The sequence below is a fragment of the Mixophyes fleayi genome, chromosome 5, assembly GCF_038048845.1.
Source record: "Mixophyes fleayi isolate aMixFle1 chromosome 5, aMixFle1.hap1, whole genome shotgun sequence".
In the NCBI taxonomy this organism is placed as follows: domain Eukaryota; kingdom Metazoa; phylum Chordata; class Amphibia; order Anura; family Limnodynastidae; genus Mixophyes; species Mixophyes fleayi.
Window position 1 is genome coordinate 248,856,303 of NC_134406.1, and position 19,984 is coordinate 248,876,286.

General features: G+C 40.7%; 1 protein-coding gene across 3 annotated transcripts; it reads left to right on the forward strand.

The window, feature by feature from the left end:
• The first annotated feature begins 1,564 nt into the window (after window positions 1–1,564).
• Window positions 1,565–17,992, forward strand: MTDH (metadherin). Of its 3 annotated transcripts, none has more exons than XR_012692921.1 (12): window positions 1,565–2,196; window positions 5,878–5,979; window positions 7,905–7,989; window positions 8,825–8,983; window positions 9,288–9,503; window positions 9,702–9,800; window positions 10,134–10,232; window positions 11,485–11,609; window positions 12,287–12,406; window positions 13,124–13,234; window positions 14,322–14,521; window positions 16,244–17,992. XR_012692921.1 is itself a non-coding variant. In XM_075213844.1 (12 exons), exons 1-12 carry the CDS (start codon window positions 1,840–1,842, stop codon window positions 16,312–16,314), a joined length of 1,683 nt encoding a protein of 560 aa, XP_075069945.1. In that variant the 5' UTR covers window positions 1,568–1,839; the 3' UTR covers window positions 16,315–17,992. The 3 variants fall into 3 exon arrangements, 2 of the variants coding, with proteins under 2 accessions (XP_075069945.1, XP_075069944.1); XM_075213844.1 differs by having other exon boundaries at window positions 1,568–2,196; window positions 11,500–11,609; window positions 14,368–14,521; XM_075213843.1 differs by having other exon boundaries at window positions 1,569–2,196; window positions 14,368–14,521.
• Window positions 17,993–19,984: the final 1,992 nt, after the last annotated feature.

Consider the following 19,984-nt stretch of genomic DNA (forward strand, 5'->3'; position numbering starts at 1 on the left):
GGGAGAGAGAGAGAGATTGAGGAAGGGGGGAGAGAGAGATTGAGGAAGGGGGGAGAGAGAGAGAGATTGAGGAAGGGGGGAGAGAGAGAGAGATTGAGGAAGGGGGGAGAGAGAGAGATTGAGGAAGGGGGGAGAGAGAGAGATTGAGGAAGGGGGAGAGAGAGAGATTGAGGAAGGGGGAGAGAGAGAGATTGAGGAAAGGGGGAGAGATTGAGGAAGGGGGAGAGAGAGATTGAGGAAGGGGGAGCGAGAGATTGAGGAAGGGGGAGCGAGAGAGAGATTGAGGAAGGGGGAGCGAGAGAGAGATTGAGGAAGGGGGAGCGAGAGAGAGATTGAGGAAGGGGGAGCGAGAGAGAGATTGAGGAAGGGGGGGGAGAGAGAGAGATTGAGGAAGGGGGGGGGAGAGAGAGAGATTGAGAAAGGGGAGAGAGATTGAGGAAGGGGGGGAGAGAGATTGAGGAAGGTGGAGAGAGAGATTGAGGAAGGGGGAGAGAGAGATTGAGGAAGGGGGAGAGAGAGATTGAGGAAGGGGGAGAGAGAGAATGAGGAAGGGGTAGAGATAGAGAGAGAGAGAGAGAGGAAGGGGGAGAGAGATTGAGGAAGGGAGAGAGATTGAGGAAGGGGGGAGAGAGAGATTGAGGAAGAGGGGAGAGAGAGATTGAGGAAGGGGGGAGAGAGGGAGAGAGAGAGAGGAAGGGGGAGAGAGAGATTGAGGAAGGGGGAGAGAGAGATTTTGAAAGGGGGGAGAGAGAGAGAGGGAGAGGGAGAGAGAGAGATTGAGGAAGGGGGAGAGAGAGATTGAGGAAGGGGGAGAGAGAGAGTGAGGAAGGGGAAGAGAGAGAGATTGAGGAAGGGGGAGAGAGAGAGGGAGAGATTGAGGAAGGGGAAGAGAGAGAGAGGGAGAGACTGAGGAAGAAGGAGAGAGAGATTGAGGGAGGGGGAGAAAACACATCACTAAATATTGCTATGGGGCTCTGACCATGTCAGTTCCAGCAGACTGACACATAGGACTATTACTCGTGTAGCAGATTTTCTAACTCAACCTGAGCGGAAAAAAAAGAAATTGACACCACCAATTATTTAATTCGATCCAAATGAACGTAATTTGGAAATACACGGTTAATCGGGAACAAGTCAATGTGTGGCCTGTGCACAGATGCGCTTCACTCAGATTCAGTAGTTGCACTGACTGTTCATTGCTGACGTGTTCGTCTTATTAAAGTTTTTCTTGTTATAGAGATAAAGTGTAACCAATGGCGCTTGCGCCGTTAACACCACGGGCAGAGTCACAAATCACGAACATGCGCAGAAGTCAGAGTTCTAAAATGACTGCCGAGCGTGCTTAGGCAGCCATGTTGAGTACTGGCGCGACACTAAATACAGAGCAACGGACATTAAATAAATGCAGATAATAACTGAATAATATATGGAGGATAATGTAACACTGCTAAGCTCATACTTTTAGATTTGCAGTAACCCCCTGCAATGATAGTCTACTGGGGAAGAAGGGGGAGAGTTCGTGTCTCAGAGAACGATGACTCAGTCCCCCTCAGATCCTCCTGGAGCGGTTAGTCCACGTCAGCAGCTCCCGAAGAACACGTGATGCGGTCAACTCCCAGCTCACACCAAAATGGCATCCCCTCGGCCGGAGTGATGACGTTGCTATGCTAGGCCTGGGCGGAGCCGGGACGCCGCTTAGTGCTCTCCAGCCGTTCCTCCTCTCTCACTCTCTGCTGCTGACGCGCACAGGCGCTCCCGGGGCCGGGCAGTATCTCCAGGCGCCTGGTGGTGGCAGATTCTCCTCCGAGGTTCCCCTCCCCGCTCCAGCGTCCAGACACCATGAGCTCCGGCTGGCAGGAGGCGGCGGCCCAGCAGGCCGAGGAAGTGTCTGCCCGGCTGAGACAGCTGCTGACCACGGGGCTGGGCCTCCTCCGTACCGAGCTGGGCCTAGAGCTAGGCCTGCAGCCTCAGAAGTACCCGTCATGGGTGTTCCTGGCTGTCCCCATCTTCCTGGTGGTCCTCTTCCTCCTGCTGCTGGTCTGTGCCGCAGGTAGGGGCTCCCCCAGCAAGAAGCGGGTGACACAGACTGAGAGAGAACCCAGTGACGTCCAGAACAGGGCTCCTGTGCCCATCAAGATTGTCAAAGTAGAAGAGGTGAAGAAGAAGAGCAAGAAAAAGCCTCCTGAGAAGGCCAAGGTGAGGGGTCTACAGTGCCTTAATGGGGAAGAATATATATATATATATATATATATATATATATATATATATATAATCTCTGACAGTGCTTGGAGACAAAGATATAGGGGTGGTACATAGTTGTACAGAGAAATCAGTGCCCAGCAATTTTATTGTTCTCATCATGGCATTGAGTTTGTAGATTAGGTCCCCATGTGTAGATTTAAAATAATTCACACTATCAATGTCTTTCTTGAGCAGCAGAAATCAGAACCTCTAATTGGCATTAATTTTTCTTTTTTTTAATCAATTTATGCAATTCCGATGTTCTTTGGGTCGGGGTCTAGTCACTGTACATAAAAATGCTCTGCTGGCACCTAATGTTGCTTGATATACATATAAATGGGGATACTGCTTCCAGGAATTATTAGGAGATATTAATTTTTCATGAAGTTGGGTTAAGAAGGGTTAATGGCTGCACATTTCATTTTATTCATGGGTAAAAAATGTGAAGGGGGGGGGGGGGCATGATGGCTGAGGGGTTGGTGACGTGGCTGAGTACAATTTGTTAGCTGTTGCACACACCAGTGCCAATGACCCAAATATGACCCCACCTAATTCCTTTCGAATATGGCTGTGTTTCTTTAATCCACAATTACTATGTACACTCTAAAAGTTACATCTATAATGATACCGACCGCTTACAATCGGAACCTGGCTCCTAGGTTTGTCTAACTGGCTACTGATTTATATAATGTTTTGTCCAGTACTACTTTAATCTGTCTAATAACACTTACAGTAGAAAAGTGATACATACTTGCCCTCTGCTCTTCACCCATGGATTCCCTGCCTTAAATATATCAAAAGCTGTGGAGTCAGCATTCTTAAAATCATTCCTGAATTTAGAAACTTGTTCCCGGCCTTGTGAGCCTTAACACCATCCAGTGCTTGGTATTTGTCTGTAATGTCAAGTTATCATTTAGAGTATATGTATTTCACTTTCTCTTTGCACATATTGAATTTTGGAAATAAAGATTATTCTTAGTAAAGGGAACAATATTCTTGGTCTTGGGAAACTGAATAATATGTTAGATTTAGAGAAATTCTTCACGTACTGAAGAGTGTTGGAAAAATTCTTAAATATATATTGAAAATAAGCAAATGTAAGTCTGGCAGATGACCAAAGTTCAGAACCAGTCTCCAACAGAATGAAACTGCTTAAAACTTTCTCTTTTTGCCTTAGTATTCTTAGTAGTGAAATGAACAACTGCTTAGTTGGTGTATTCCATCTCAGTCCTGAGCTGGATATCTTTTCAACTTGCTTATAAAATATACATTTATTATAAACACAACACATAAAACTTGATGCAAGTCTGTTGCTGATTGACATATAGGAACTTAATTCTGATCTGTACACGTAATATGTCTTGAAGTCATGTTTTTACTAAACAAAAGAGCATTTTGTAACATCTAATTGGAACATACTATATATATTTTTTTAAACTGTTCTGTGTACTATGAGAAGTTTGAGAGCCCCTGGATCAAAATCCCCCTCTCCTCCCCCAACCTGTTAAACCTGTAGTGCTCCTGTCCCCACTATTCACCAGGTACTCAGCCTTGCAAATACCTTACATCCAGTGTTTCCCAAACCCAGTCCTCAGGGACACCTAACAGTGCATGTTTTCCATATCTCTTTGCTGGAGCACAGGTTCATTCATTACTGGCTGACACATTGTTACAGATCCACATGTGGTCCTAATTGTTTCACTTGTAACCTGGAAAACCTGCACTGTTAGAGCTCCCTGAGGACTGGGTTTGGGAAACACGGCCTTACATCCACTATCTAACACCCTGACTCCTGTGTCTGAATATATCTGTGGTCCATGCATTAGGGAAACTGTTTGGACAAACTCTTTGCTTTGCCCCCTCCTCACTTTGGTTAACCCCTAGTGTCACATAAAAAAAAAAACAAGCAAAGTGTTTCTATTCTAGAATTATATTTGACCTGAATATCTTGGTAAAATGCCATGTTGAGCTAAAATGTGACAGGTGCTTCCTGTTACCATTTACCCATGTGTGATAATATGCCACTTACCATGGGGGCTGGAAAGAAGTGGGTTACTTTTTGGGTTTATTTGGCTCAAGCTGGGTTCACACTACTGTTTTTTCACCCAATTACCGTGCCAATCACACAGTAAACAACTTTTAGGTCTGATATTGCATTAGTGTGTACGTTCCCACGATCATGTTTTACTGTACCAAAGCTCATTGTATTATAAAGTTCTTAAAAACGATGGAACGATGTCTTGCCCATTCTGCAGTGTGTATGTACTCATGACCAGCAGTGTAGGCAGTTCTCCATAGTCACAATCTTTTCAGCAGATGGTTATGACCGATGAAGAACACAGGTCTGACGGTAAATCATGTAAGTGTTTCTGTAGTGTGTACCCAGCTCAACTCCTACTGTCTGCAGACTCCTTACATTATTTGATGTGCTCTTGCTGCAAACCATAGGAGATTTGTCCTTGCCGTGGACATTTTTAATAATTTTCTATACCCTGTATCCTGAAATGGAGGTTTGCATGATCACATTCACTCTTCATGCATAAGGGGAGTATGTTTTATAGTTGGGTGATTAATAAAAAGCTATTGAATTTTACATTTCGCTAAATGTTGCAAGGGAGAGCATTATAAGACCACTGGAAACTCATAATACATGAGTTACCAATCGAGATCACACATGGAGGCCGGTTTACATTCAATTTCATGAATGTAATGGAACTTGAAGCTCCAATTAGGAAAACTTGTTTACACATTGAGATGTGCATTTATTTTGGATCAGTAGACACCAGTAACCTCTCTTTTATATATAGGTTCCAAGGAACATTGAGGCTGTGATTTCATAAAGAAACATCCATGACATTGAGCCATAGACAGTGATCTCCCCGGAAAATGTTACCTGCTGGGTGGGATTAAGAAGTAGCGTCGGTGTAATAATGAAAAATGTTAGAGGTTATTGCCCACACTTATTATTTATAAAGACTCTGGAGGCTATTGCTAGCTCGCTGGCTGGCTGGACTAGACACACATATATATTAATATTTTTTTATGCCTTGCTGTTGAGTCTCTGCCTGTCTGGACTGTATGCCTGGACTGGTGAGTCTGGTGTTCAGTGGTCTAACACTCTGCTGGCTGCAGAGCTCACACAGAGCCAGGTGGTACACCCGGAAAATAGGCCCTGGGGAGAACACTGCATAGAAGAAATACAGGAATAAATGTGGTAACGTCTTAATTTTTGGCACCATGCAATGTGGTGGCCTTTCTTCATCGGTAATATAGGTCAGATACACATGCTGGATAAATTAAGTTATGGCCAATATCATGTTACCGCTCACTATCCTAGATTTTAAAGGTGTGAATTTTAGTTTGATGTCGGGACAAGCTGCACTGAAGCAAACACCAATAATGAGAAGTGTCATACTGTCATGATATTCACCCAGATATTACATATTGATTTTAATAATAGTTTTCTACTTGAAAGTTTAAAACAAAGGTGCAATCTCTGCTTATGTATGAAATCTCTTTGTCCCTTAACATTAATTTAGTATTTGCATATTGTATAACCTTGACGTTTACACATAGATTTTATTTGCTTTACTCAGATTAGAATTTGGTTCTCTAATTGCTCTTTTTTTTTTCCAGCCAAACGGTCGGCCTGCAAAGCTGTCTGAGGAAGAGGTGATTACTACAGTTAAGAAGGACAGTCCAAAGCAGCCACTTGATGCTGAGAAGAAGAATGAGAAGGTGACTTATTTATGTAAAAGTGCTTCAGAATGAATCCTTTGAATTGTTTCCATCATTTAGTGTACACCAAATATTGCTGGATGTAATATTAGATTCCATTTAGGTCTTTAACTGAGCAATTCAGTGTGCTCCTTATGCTTGTTGCATCCGACTCTTGTATAAACAAAATTCACTTTTATTTGCATGTCCATGTAACTGTCTGGGCAGTTATTGCTGCTAAAAGGGTTCTATAACCAAAACTAGGCATAATCTTAATATTTTCATGCTTTTGAGGTGATAAACCCTGAAATTATGGGACTCTACAGATAAAGATTAAAATAATGTTGATACATGTTAATTCTAGCTCCACCTTACTTCAGAAGTGACTGCACAGGGGCAAACAATGAACATAATGGTGACGCTCACCCTAGTGAAACACACCATAAATGTTAGACTTCATACTTGTGGTTGTAATGTGTTTTTTCATATGCAGGAGATGAAGTAGGTGTGGTTAGAACAATTGATGCATCATCATCATCATTTATTTATATAGCGCCGCTGATGCATTACAATGTTGGCAGCAAAAAGTATTTCAGATCAGACAAGTCCAGCATTTTGATGTGTAGGTAAGCTTTAAATGGGAGAGGTTAGGTGAATACAGCGGTCCCCAAACTGTGCTCCTGGCTCCCTGGGGTGCTGCAGAAATATCACAGTGGTGTCGCTGCCAGGGTAGGTGGTAAGCAAGGCGGGAGGTTACATGGTAATTATTTTGGATTAGTGCTGATTTGAAAATATGGAGACCCTAAGGATACCTCGAACTGAGAGTTTGGGATCCACAGGGTTAATATATAGTGAAACCAAACACCTCAGTCTGCTCACCTACTGGTCTTCTCAGCACCAAGTTCGATCTGCGTTCAGCCACAATCTCAGCTCAGACGAGTAGTTGAACAGGACCTATTGTCCTATATTGTTATGTGCGTGTGGAACACTAACTGCCATCTGTGGGTACATCACCATTGAAAATCATTAATTCTATTCAACCTCCCTTGTGAACTGTGCTTAGTGGCTAAACCACTCAAACTTGAACTATGGATGCTGAAGTGTGCTGTGGGTTGGCAGTCTAATTGTTAATAACAGCACAGAGTAGTGATTTGAAGCTCTTCTATATTAAATTATGCATTTGATTTCAATTGGTATTTCAAGCACAATGTTGTAGATTTGACTTTATTCTCTGTTCATGCAGTTGTCTGCTTGACTACATAAGTGGGAACCCTTCCCATTGGCTCTTGTTTCAATTTGTTTCTATGGTACGGTTCACTTAATAGCTAAATATTCTCCAATTAGGTGACTTCATTTGAGGATTTGTTGACTTAGAGACTTTGGAAATACTTAGTTTCCTGCAGGACCCATCTGCACCAGGCTTTGTCAAGCTTGGGTTTTAGCAATAGAATGGTCATGAGGGTCATGCTTTCAAGGCATATTTTTAGTAACCGTATCTAGTCTTTATAGGATTTCATCACCTAAAATTAACTTTATGCTACTTGTATATATATTTATAGTGACGTGTCAACGTACAACTCTACTGCCCTAGTGAGCCATTAAAACTCCAATCCATCTTGTGTAACTGCACAAAAACTTTGAGCTACAATTTGTCAGTCACACCCTCTATAACTTTTAGGGCCTCCTTTGCTTTCTGTTGTGCCTATGTCCAGAATTTCAGGACGGTTCTGGATCCAGTTAATTAATCCAACTATTGACAGATTATATAAATGATTACTGACACAATCGTCATTTCCTGCCAGGGAGTCCCAAGGTGATATCATTATTGGTTATACCACAGGCAACAAAGGTTTGGCCACAGCATTCAGAAACATTGCCCATTGTGTCAAGAGGTTCAGTTGTCTGTCAGCATTGGTGATGTCTTCTAAAGTGTTTCATTTTCCTAGATGAAGAAGAATAAAAAGAAACCAAAGTCTGATATAAAACAAACACAACAGTCACCCAACCAAGATAAGAAGGAAGCCGAAGAAGGTAAACCATAATTGACATGAATGAGCCATCCACTGTGCTGAAGCACAAGCTAACGTAAACTAGCCAGCAAAAGAACCTTTCTCTTAATGCTGGACCAGTTTTATGACTGATCTATGAATGTGTGATGTTTTGTATGATCCAGGAAGACTTGTGGTATATACAGTAGACATATTTTATTTCAAAAGTGCTGTACAACGAGGGGATCATGAGATAAATGACTTATGATATGAAACAGAGATAACAATAGCCCTGCCCAGATGGTGGGCGGGGGGGGGGGGGACACTTGATGCATAACATAGTAGAACAACAATTGTAACTGCTGTTTGCAAAGTGTGTGTGACCATTATGAGGTTTCAGCATTATCCACCAATGTTAAAGCAGCCATTGGCCCCTGGGATTTCTGTGCCGCTGCCAGTGGCGTGCAAGGTGGTGACCCGAAACATGAACCAGTCACTGTAGAAATCTTCAGTCAGCTGCTGTCAACCATAACCGTTCTTCATCATTTATCTGAACTGGTTCTGGAGAAGGCTGTCATGTATATGCTGCACAGGCGCTCTTGGAGTATCTTCTTCAAGCCTAGTCAGTGTGGCGCACCTTCTCTTATCCCATCATCTCACTTGGTAAAGGTCACTTAGATTCTCTTGCAGACGAGCAGATGTGTTGAAAACACCTTCTAATAAATACTTTGATATCCAAAAGAAGAAAGAAAAATGTTTGCAAATTCTGTTGTCAGCTTAGGTTATGAGGGTGGTGGTGTGGGGGGGGGGGGGGGGGGTGTTGGCTTAAAATTGAACAGGATAATATTTACATTCTGCATAATACGTTTACTTAATAGGAAACTGGGAAACTAAAATCAGCAACAAGGAAAAGAGACAACAACGCAAACGTGACAAAGGTGCAGACTCTGATGTAATCCTCCCTGAGACTACAATGTCACTGGGTGAAACATTTACACTGGCATCATCCCATTCTGCAAACATTCGAAAATCTAAAGGTTTGTTACTCACAATGCCTACAAATGAAACATCAACATAGAAATAAGTGTGCTAACTTGATTGTTCCATAAATATACACTACACTGGCATTGACATAATCCGTTAAAGCACCTTTGAAACGTTTTTTTACACTGTAGAAGCGAAGATCTTCTCGGCCTGCCTGGTTAATATTATGATTATCTTTGTACACTTTTTTTTCCCTTTTTGTAATGTACCTTTTCTGTTAAACTTATAAAGTGGCAGCGTAGATGTAAATGAAGAACTGATTTGATTGTATTGTTACTGCTAATGTAAATCTACCAGGCCCAAGTGAAGTCTCTGCCATGAATGGAAGTGGTTGGAATGAGAAGCCTGCAAAAGTGATTTCCTCCCAGCTTGTAGAAGACAAGTGGGTGCCCCCTCCTGCATCAGCAGGAAAGAAGAAAGCAGAGCCTTGTACCTGGAATCAGGGTGCTGGGGACACCAATGGAAAGGTCTGGAGCGCACCATGGAGCGAGCGGTCAATCTTCCCTGGAATAGGTACTAAGCTGGAATTCTTCAGTAGTTCAATATCCTATATAAACTTATTTGTTTTATGTTTCCAGTTATTGTCTTTGCAGGGTTGGGGAATCTGTAGAGTTATGTTTCCGTCACTAAATATTGAAGCCTATGGAATTTTGGGGTGTCAAATATGTAATTGTTTTATAGCTGATCAATCTGAACTGTTTTCTATTTTAGCTCCGTGGTCAACTGTAGAAGCCAGGATGAATTCATCAGAACAGAGGCCACCAACCTTTTCCACCATTTCACCAACATTTTCCACCAATGCTGTGTCTGGTATGTTACTGTCTTGTACCTAGATGTGGTATGCGCATTCTCTACGTACTAACACATTAAACTGTACATCCCAGACAAACCTGTAAATCATACTATGTGTTTATTTATTAAATGCTTAGCTATAGTTAGTCATTGCTGGGCATTCTAGTGGGTAATAATGTAACATAGGAAACAATTTTGTTTTTTAACAAATTCAACTTGACCAATCTTGGTTTGTTTTATATGCACTCATATGATTATAGATGTACTAAGCTAGAATATAAAAAAAAAAAAAAGAGAGAATGTGTTTATGGTGGTTTGTTGTCTAATGACATTTCTTCTCATATTGTTAAGCTGTCACCAGTGATCCTGTTCCTCAACCAAGTGCATCTGATAACCAGTGGGAAGCCGCGGCTACTGAGCCCAGCCTTGATGATGAGTGGTCTGGTCTAAGTATGTATAGTCAGTTTATTCAATTTCTTTTTTTAATACATTTTTTTTTTTTTTAGCTGCATCTCGATTTCTGTTTTCTTTGAGTTGCTACATATATAAAAGCTCATAGAGAAGCCACTTAATGTCGTCCCCTCCTCAGGACAAATGCTCTTTATGCAAAACTCTGACCGTTGTAAAGATTACAGCTGTACTTCTTACATTTTTCTCTGCGTCGGAACAAATTGTCTCAAGGGAAGTCTTTGACTGTGAATTAAAGGCGCACAGCAGATCTGGTGCCTTCACATAGAGAAAAGAAAATTCCCCTAGTAGAAGTACAGTAACACATTAAGCCTTGATATGTCCTTTATTTCAATTATTTCATTGAAACTTTGACCACATCCTGCCTGAAGCGCCAGTGTAGGTGGCCACGCTGCAGGGTGGTGTAATATTGGCTCACCATGCTGGGAAGTGTTCTGTATACACGGTGCTGGTTCCATGATGCATCTGGGAAATATGTATAAAAATGCACATATTTCAATTTTGGTGGCAGATATTGCCACCCTGAACTAAAGCTATACTGCAGCCTCTCTCTCCGTGGCTCTCCAGATGTTGTGAAACTACAAGTCCCAGCATACCCTGCCAGTTATCATCTGTTCAAAGCTTGCTAGTTTTGCAGTTTAGCAACTTGGGAACTACAAGTTGTCCCGGCTGCTATATGGTTTTACCCCCTCAATTCTAAAATCTATGCTGGGTGGTTTATAAAGCAAAAAATAACAGAGTTTACAAGTGAGTGAAGTGTGTAGTCGTCGGAGAATAGATCCAGTCTTGTCTTAGCATTTTCTTTCAAATTTCAAAAGCTTATTTAATTGTGCGTATACATAGCCTGCACAGAGGGACAGTATAACACTCTGCCACCTCTGTACCTGGCATGTTCTTGGCACACCACCACTGATCTTACAGATCCCCACACCCAAACTATAGTATTGGGGATTATCATCCCTCAGATTGACAAGTACTCTGGAAGGATATAAAGGGATTTTGGTTAAGAAGTGTGAAACAATTGAAGTGTAATTAAGGGTGAGCACTACAAGCAGCCTTCCTGCCACCAGCATACTATGTGAAGTCATATAACCAGAATATTTTCATGCATTCACCCCATAATATTAACATCAAACAAATAAGAAGGTTAAATGTTCAAATATTAGATTAGAGTACCTTCAAAACCTCATTATTGGGGTTATTAGAGTAAATAGCTTGTCACTAATATTTGCAGATGGCCTTAATTCAGGTGAACTTGGTTCTGACTGGAATGCACCAGCAGAGGAATGGGGAAACTACGGGGAAGAGGAACCAGAGTCGGCTCCACAGACTGAGGAACCTGAGCAAGAAGTTTCAAAGGTAACTACACTCTCAGTTGTCAGTGTGTACATGGACAGACCTGTAAAATACTGCTCAAACCAGTAAATGTAGAAGACAGAGCTATATTTTTGCATAAAGATGTGCATGCAGAAGGTTACTTTGGCTGTACAACAGTATTTTGACTTTAATTTGGGGGGTTATAATATGTAGTATTCTATTTAACAGAGCTAGATCGAAAAGCAATAAATACAAGTATATTCAAAGAAATGTAAGAATAGAGGATCTCCGATAGTTCCTCCTGGCACTGCCAGCTACTGACTCTTCCTCCTGGCACTGCCAGCTACTGACTCTTCCTCCTGGCACTGCCAGCTACTGACTCTTCCTCCTGGCACTGCCAGCTACTGACTCTTCCTCCACTCCTAGATTCCCATGAACTCCTATCATCTCGGTATTGTCCTCTTCCCGAGGTGTTGGCTCTCATGAGCAGGGCTCTCTGTATCATCTCTACACCTTCTTTGTCACCCTCATATAGAAAAACAGAACAAGTACATATCATTTGTCAAACGACTGTCTGGCATGACGCATTCAAATGATAATGGTTCTATGGCCACGCTGTTTTGCGCTCTGGTTTGACAAGACCCCTTTGCAAATCTTAATTCTAAAATATTGAAAGATGCCGAAACATTTTGAATTTTAAATGTGTTAAACAATTTAAGGTTTCCGATGATGAAAAAGAGAGAGATGAAAGTGCTGCTCAAAGTTCAGTCGGCAGCAAAACCAAGAAGAAGAAGAAAAAGAAGAAGAAGCAGGGAGAGGAGTCTGGTTCTCCCGTACAGGTATACTTGTAATCTATCCTGCATCTTACTGTCCCTATTTCAAAGAATTAAGGTTATACTTAAACGTGTATGCTAGATGGAAATGTTGGTCATGTACAGTGGCAACAGTAAAATGTTTAAACCCGTGCGCAGTAGAGGGTGTGGACCACCATTGGTGGTGCGCGGTAGAGGGTGTGGACCACCATTGGTGGTGCGCGGTAGAGGGTGTGGACCACCATTGGTGGTGCGCGGTAGAGGGTGTGGACCACCATTGGTGGTGCGCGGTAGAGGGTGTGGACCACCATTGGTGGTGCGCGGTAGAGGGTGTGGACCACCATTGGTGGTGCGCGGTAGAGGGTGTGGACCACCATTGGTGGTGCGCGGTAGAGGGTGTGGACCACCATTGGTGGTGCGTGGTAGAGGGTGTGGACCACCATTGGTGGTGCGCGGTAGAGGGTGTGGACCACCATTGGTGAGCAGTCCTGTATATTGACCATACCATGACTGGTTCATTGCTGGCACAGTAAGTTGGGAATTCTCTCCTCCTTAACTGTAGTAGTTGGATACTGTATAGCAGAAATGCTCAAGAGCTACCCACAGTTCATGTTTTCAGGATTTCTTTAATAATGTATAGGTAAGGTCATCTATTTTTCTGGTCAGTAATTATCCCTCCTGTTTCTACAGACCGAAATCCCAAAAACATGACCTATATTTATTTTTATTTTATTTATTTCCCAGGAAGGAGAAGGCATAAGGGATACAGTGGATGATTATAAAGAGGATTTCACCCCAGCTCCTGCACCACCAGTAATTCACACAGTATTTGGAAAAAGTAATGAATCAAAAGAGGTATGTTCAGTAAGAATGACTGATGCAATGAAACCGTAATATATGTGTAGAAATGAAATCCATATTTAGCCCTGAATTGTATTTGCTATGAAAATAAATGCTAAGTTCCCTACTCTTCCTTTTGGTTTTGGGCTGAGTAACCGCATGTACTCCCCACCTGACCCACCTCTTGGAGTTAGATGTGTTACCTTTATTGTGAAGAGTGCATTGCTTGGCTATATTGCATATTGATCTTCTGAATGCTGTGGCTGGAACTAGAGATGAGGAAATCGATTTGGTGGAGAATCGGGCAACCCTGTAACCTGTCTGTTTTACCAGCAGCATTGACCTTGGCATACTGATGGTCTGCTGTTATTTCCACCAGCCAATATCAAACTCCCCTTACGGGGCTTTATACATTCATAGCTGGAGCTTTTAGTTCCATAGATTTCTTATGACTAAAGCATGAGCTAGTAGAAGACCATTGAAGAATGTTCTGCAAATCAAAGCATCCCGGCCCTTGATTAGTTTAACAATAAACATTTTTCTTATTTACACACAACAGTTTGTGCAGTTGACTGCATTCTCAGAGCTAACTTGTGGGATTGGTAGTATTTACATAATTATATATATAGGCGTGTGTATGAGAGTGAATTGCTTTAACAAGGTTATTTGGTTGCCTCTGATTTACTTATCCATAGCTATTCATATATCTTTCTCCCCAGGATCACAGTGACTTGCATGTCTGGTGCCTTTGTGGATTTGTTATCATTCGGTACCTATCAAGCACCAAGTGCTCTGATTTGTAAATATTACAAACCAAAACAAAAGCGTGTTTTTGCTTAACTGTTTGGCTTGTAAGTCTTTGCGGTTGTAACCCTTAATAGCATTTCTCAGTCATTTCTGGAAATAAAATAACCTCTGTTGCTTGTGGCTATGTCCCATCAAGGTGAAGATAAATGCAGCTACTATTGAATGTACAAACCACAGTTGGTCGCTTTTGAGATGTGTATCTCTATTATAGCATTGATTAGGATGGGCATGTTTTGCATTCTTCAACTAGCACTTTTCTCTATGACTTAGAATCAATATAATTGTGTTCTGGCAGCTTGTACAGGTGGCTAACAGTCTCAAGTCTCTTGTTCTGGAAACAGGCTGTGCAGGAAACACCTCTGCATACTGTATTTATCGAGTCCTCGGTGTCTGTGATGCATAACATTTCTGAGAAGAGTCCTTCCCAAGTGCAGCAGCCAAAGGAGGCCAGTACTTCTGTTACTAAGCAGAACAATGTGCCTCCACCATTACAAGGTAATGCTCTTTTCTTCCTTCATTTATGTGTGTAAAATCAACCTTAAACAGCAGCAATGACTTGTTTCTGACAAGTGGGAGACAAAACACATTGTAAAACAAGCTTAATCATTCATTTTTTGATTCTGTGAGTTGCTGTTACCAATAATCTTCATGCTTGTGAATACGTCCGTTAAAGACTCCCAATGGACAATTTATAATGGAGCCTACTTAGGCTCCTTTTAAACCCACTGGGTGCCATGTTTTGGGTACTATGACAAAGATTATTTCATATCCTACATAATGGGATCTAACAAGATCAAAACTCATTAACTGCAATTTGATTTTAAGCTGGTGTCTCTCCATGCTAATAACCCAGCAGTTTTGGAGTGATGTGGAAGTAATGGAGCGACTTTACTTGTCTATTCAACCAAGGAATTCTTGGGACTATTCTTCCATTCTTTGTTTCTGTGCTTTTATAGTGCTGCTTGTTATAAACTAGTTATGTGTATGGAAACTACAAGAAGGCTCTTGCAGTACTACAGTACGTTAAATGTAGAAGTCCAAAAAAAGGTAAAGCAATCTGTTGAGTCTTTCCAGAGGTTACCTTCCAATTCTTGTTACATAAATTGGACAATTTCCTATGTTGCTAACTGTAAGATTGTTAGGCAATAGGAAAGTTTGCCTGTCCCTGTTTTTTTATTTATTTTTGTTTAAAGCATAGATCTAAAGGGCTATATTTTTATCTATTGTGTATTTGTTACATTTTGCATCAACATCTTTACTGTTTATAGTGGTGCAGTAAATGGCCTAACATTTTTTGGAAGAGTTGCCTCAATGGATTGTTCCTCACCACAGAGATGTGCTGTTAGTATTGCTCATAGCTGGTCTGATACACACCTAACCAAAGCTATTAAACGGTGGTCTGACACACACCTAACCAAAGCTATTAAACGGTGGTCTGACACACACCTAACCAAAGCTATTAAACGGTTGCCTGACGCACACCTAACCAAAGCTATTAAACGGTGGTCTGACACACACCTAACCAAAGCTATTAAACGGTGGTCTGACACACACCTAACCAAAGCTATTAAACGGTGGTCTGACACACACCTAACCAAAGCTATTAAACGGTGGTCTGACACACACCTAACCAAAGCTATTAACCAAAGCTATTAAAGAAAAATATTAACTTTTTTTTTTTTTTTTTTTTTTAAGTTGGGAAGTTTGATAACATAGTGGTATGTTATCAATCAGCTAGTTTTAAAATAATATTCGGCTTTAACTTAATTAATCTTTAAAAATGAGGCACCCACCACATGCAGATCGCTAATGTAATAACTTTTGACTATTCCAACAACTTTTACTGCACTTGGATTTTCATGTTAGAACATTGGTGGATTGAAGCTGCAACATGATGGGGTGGATCCGTCCTTGGGCATCAGCCCTGTAAATCAGTCCTACTTCTATGGAGACAGACCTAGTAGTAATGGGGATAGATCCCTCCACTGCTTAGGGACAGAGTGGGAAATTTATTTGTAAAGGACTTTATCTAATGAATAGTTGTTGCATCGTAGTGGACTGTTCTACAAATTGGCATCGTACCACTGTAGTGCCTCTGCGTTGAAATGCTTTTTTTTTTTTTCTTTACACTTTTGTTTCCCACTTTTAGTGATGAAATTGTTACAATGTCTATTATGAAGGGGAGGTTTTAATAATGAAACTAAAATGTCTTTTCAGCTAAGTCCGAAGAGAGCTGGGAATCCCCAAAACAAGTGAAAAAGAAGAAAAAGGCCAGAAGAGAAACGTGATTTTCTTTCATCACTGGAACACATGTTCAGACGCTCTTTAAGATTATGCTGTTTATGCAATAATTTGTGAACATGTACAGAATTTTATAAAGAGAAGTCTGCATTTTTAAAACTGCTGCTGCCAACGTGACCTCCCTAGAAACCGGAGTGGGGAAAAACAAAAGGAACTCTGGATTCCTAGAGTAGATGAAGCAGCAGCAATGGAAACATGTTGAAGATCCTGTATTTGCCAACTGAGAACTGTAATTTGATATAGAAAAGACTAATTCCTGATTTTACAAAATGGTGACCTGTTTACATTCATATTGTGCCCTACCTGACCTATGAGAGAGTGGAACAAGGATGATTCTGTGACATGATAGTTCTGCCATCTCATTGACACGTTTATTGTCATTTTAGGATCAATGGCTATTGTTATACAGTAACAACGTCCTACCCTTATGTCATGAAAGTTGCAAAAAGTATCATGGGATGAGTGAACCTTTAAGCACTGAAAAGGAGGCTGAATTGTGATATGATGAATGTATGAACCATTGTCATTCACCCTTTTTTGTTGTTGTTTTGCATAACTAGAATTATCCTCTTTGTATTAGGTTTAGCATTTTAAGGTGTGAATTTGTGATCATTCTGTATTATGTCTCAAACACCTAATACTTGCACTCTAGCCATAGTCTGGTTAACAATCATGTTTCGCGAGATGGTTGTTGGCAACAAATGAGTCTCCATTTAGAACTACCATAAATAATTGACGAGGCAGACCTTTAATCTGCCATCATGAACTCTACTGGATTATTTGGGTGGGCATGGTGGCTTTAGACAGCTTTAATTGACGTTGTCAAGACCTCCAATAATCAGGAATGTTTTTTTTACTGCCTTAACCTGTAGTATTTAGATTTCATGAACGGAATTAGTGTTTTTATAATAAAAAAAAAAAAAAAAGAAAGGAAAATGCATCTGTAGTTTTAAGATTCTCGCCAGCTTCAAACTGTATTGATTTCAAAAGATGTGAGTTTTATCAACATTTACTGGCAATGTAATTGCATTTTATTAAACCTACAGCTAACTTTGTATCTCTACAGTATGCATGGTAAGTTGGACCTTGTATATAGCCTTACCAAATGCTCTTTGACAACATAACATCAAAATAGAAAAGTGCGTGGATAAAAGTTAAATTTAATCTTTGTTTGACACCTGAGGAACTCTGCATAATAAAGCTCTAGAACCGTTGTGACCAATGGTACTGATCCAACAGCTCTATATAAACCTATTTTATATTGCTCTAGCATAGGAAACCTCCCTCACTTCCTAAACGTCATTCAATTATTGTGTAGAGGGGAAGATTAGCTTTGTTTAAAGTGGATCTATAACTGACACACAGTAGAGGCAGCCATTATTTTGTCCTGAGAATGCAGTGAGGCAAAAAGGGTCTAGCACCTACTGAAATGTAAGCCTGTCTCCATTGTGTGTTGGCATCATGTACACTTTATTTGTTTGGCAGGCGGTGGTTATGGTAAACTATTACTAATTTTTACACAGATGTATTTAAAAATAAAAAAAAAATCAAGAGAAGATCCCAGTTTCAGGAACATGTCAAATACATTTACATGTTCAAAACTTCTTTTGTTTAATTCAGTGATATTTCTAAGTTGATTTTGTTTAAATAAATCTTGCAAATTCAGCATGTGTCTTTGTTTAAGCAGTTGATGTGATTGTGTAGTTTCTTATCCTTATGCACTGCAAATACGTCTGTGTGTGTGTGTGTGTGTGTGTGTTTATTTTATTTGTGTATACCTCTATGGATGAAGTTATCTAAAATCTAGGTGGGGATTATTTTTTTTGTTGGTAGTTTAGACCTGGGAAAAATTATGACTGTCAGAATCCATTTTTAAATCCCCCCCTTGATTCCTCCTCTTTTGTTTTCACCCTGTGTGAAGACACCTAAGCAGACTAGTCTCTATCCACAAAGAAACAGGAATATGAGAAATAATGGAGCAGGTAGCTAATTTAGCAGCTAACGGGTTGCACCAGTTGCCTAAACTAGTACTTTCCATTTCTGGGAAAATTTGCCACATTTTTGAATGGTAAGTTCATAAGAAAATACAGTGATGTAAACAACTGACTGTTTTCAAGCATTAGTGTAAACGCACTAGGTCAGTGATGGGGATTAGATGGCCCTCTGTGGCCCCTAGCTCATTCCTTGTTTGTCAGATTTGTTTGTTATAGCTTGTTTAAAATGCCTGGTTTTATGTTATTACAGATAGGTGTCTCTTTCTTTGATTGAATGTATTGTTTTAATTCTTACTGAGATTAAGGGTAATGTGAGGCCCTTTTAAAGGTTAGAGGGCCACATCCAGCAGCCCCCAGAGTGTTTCAGATTGCCCCTCTTATGAATACATCTATGCCTAAGTAAGGACATATGGAAAACATGCACTGTTGTGGCTCCCTGAAGGCTGGATTTGGGAAATGCTGATTTAGTGTATGTTTCATAAGAATGTTAGATTGACCTATTTAAAGGTTTAATAAGCTTTTTGCAGGAGTGAGGCAGAGAAGGAAACTAGTGTTCCTTGTAGCACACGGAGTAGATATATACAATAGAACATAATTGTTGGGCATATAGAAAAGACTTTATTATATCTTTCAACCAGATGATGATCATATTTATTAAAATATACACTAAGCTAAACAATATCCCCTCTCTTCTCCATCTTATTACACGCCAATGGTTTAATCCCCCTTTCTTTAGTCAGGATGGGACAAGATGAAACATCTGGAAGTTATAGAAGGCCACACCTCCCTATGTCTTCTCCTGTCCTTTACTATATACAGACCGCTATATAGGTTTTTACTTTAATCTGACTGTGCCATTTCCGCAGTCATTGGTGGTTGTACAGGGAGGAATTTGACGTCCTTACCTGAGGTGCCACCAGCCTGATCCTGCTAATATCGGATATAACCTATAGAAATGGATGATAAATGGTCGGAGAACAGCTTAAGACCAGAAATTGTTTATTCGAGCTTCTGAACCATCCACCAAGGGATTTCCTTAAGGAATCTCCTTGCCCAAGACTTTAGAACTATCTTAGATTTGAGATAACTCAGTCAATATATCCGTGAGAGAAAATTCAATATGGAATCCATAAAACGAATTCTGAGTGCCATGGAAATAGGGACCTGAAGGATGCAGACATCACATACCAATAAGAGATGTCTTCCACTTGGCCTATAAAGGTCCCAGAGAACATTTACAAATCTTCTTGAAGTAGTAACGACAAAACTAAGAGAAGAAGGGGTGTTCCTTTGGGCGTACTTAGACCGCAAACCTCCAAGGAAGATGTGATACAGGTTACAGCAAGAGTTTTGCATGTACTGATGGAAAATGGATGATAAACAAAACAAAGCCATCTACTTCCATCTCAGAAATTGGAAAGACACAACATTTGTAATGACATTTCTCACTCCTGAATAAAACAGAAACTGAAGCAAGTTGTACCACAGCTTGAAGAAGCTTGTGGGGAATGACAGAAGATTACTTGATAGTATTAAGGTTTGTGGTGGCAGCTATAGTACTATGGGCCAGACTGCTAATAAGGTTTGACTGCACTAGTGTTTATTGGTAACCTAGAACAGGGAGTACTCAGACCAGCTTATAAGGCTGACAAACGGAGTCCAG

Bases quoted from the DNA above. Each gene is read 5' to 3' on its own strand.
- MTDH (XM_075213843.1), top strand. From the start codon at position 1,840: ATGAGCTCCGGCTGGCAGGAGGCGGCGGCCCAGCAGGCCGAGGAAGTG. The intron at 9,504-9,701 runs GTACTAAGCTGG...TTTCTATTTTAG, and splicing joins GTCAATCTTCCCTGGAATAG to CTCCGTGGTCAACTGTAGAA. The intron at 13,235-14,367 runs GTATGTTCAGTA...TTCTGGAAACAG, and splicing joins AAAGTAATGAATCAAAAGAG to GCTGTGCAGGAAACACCTCT.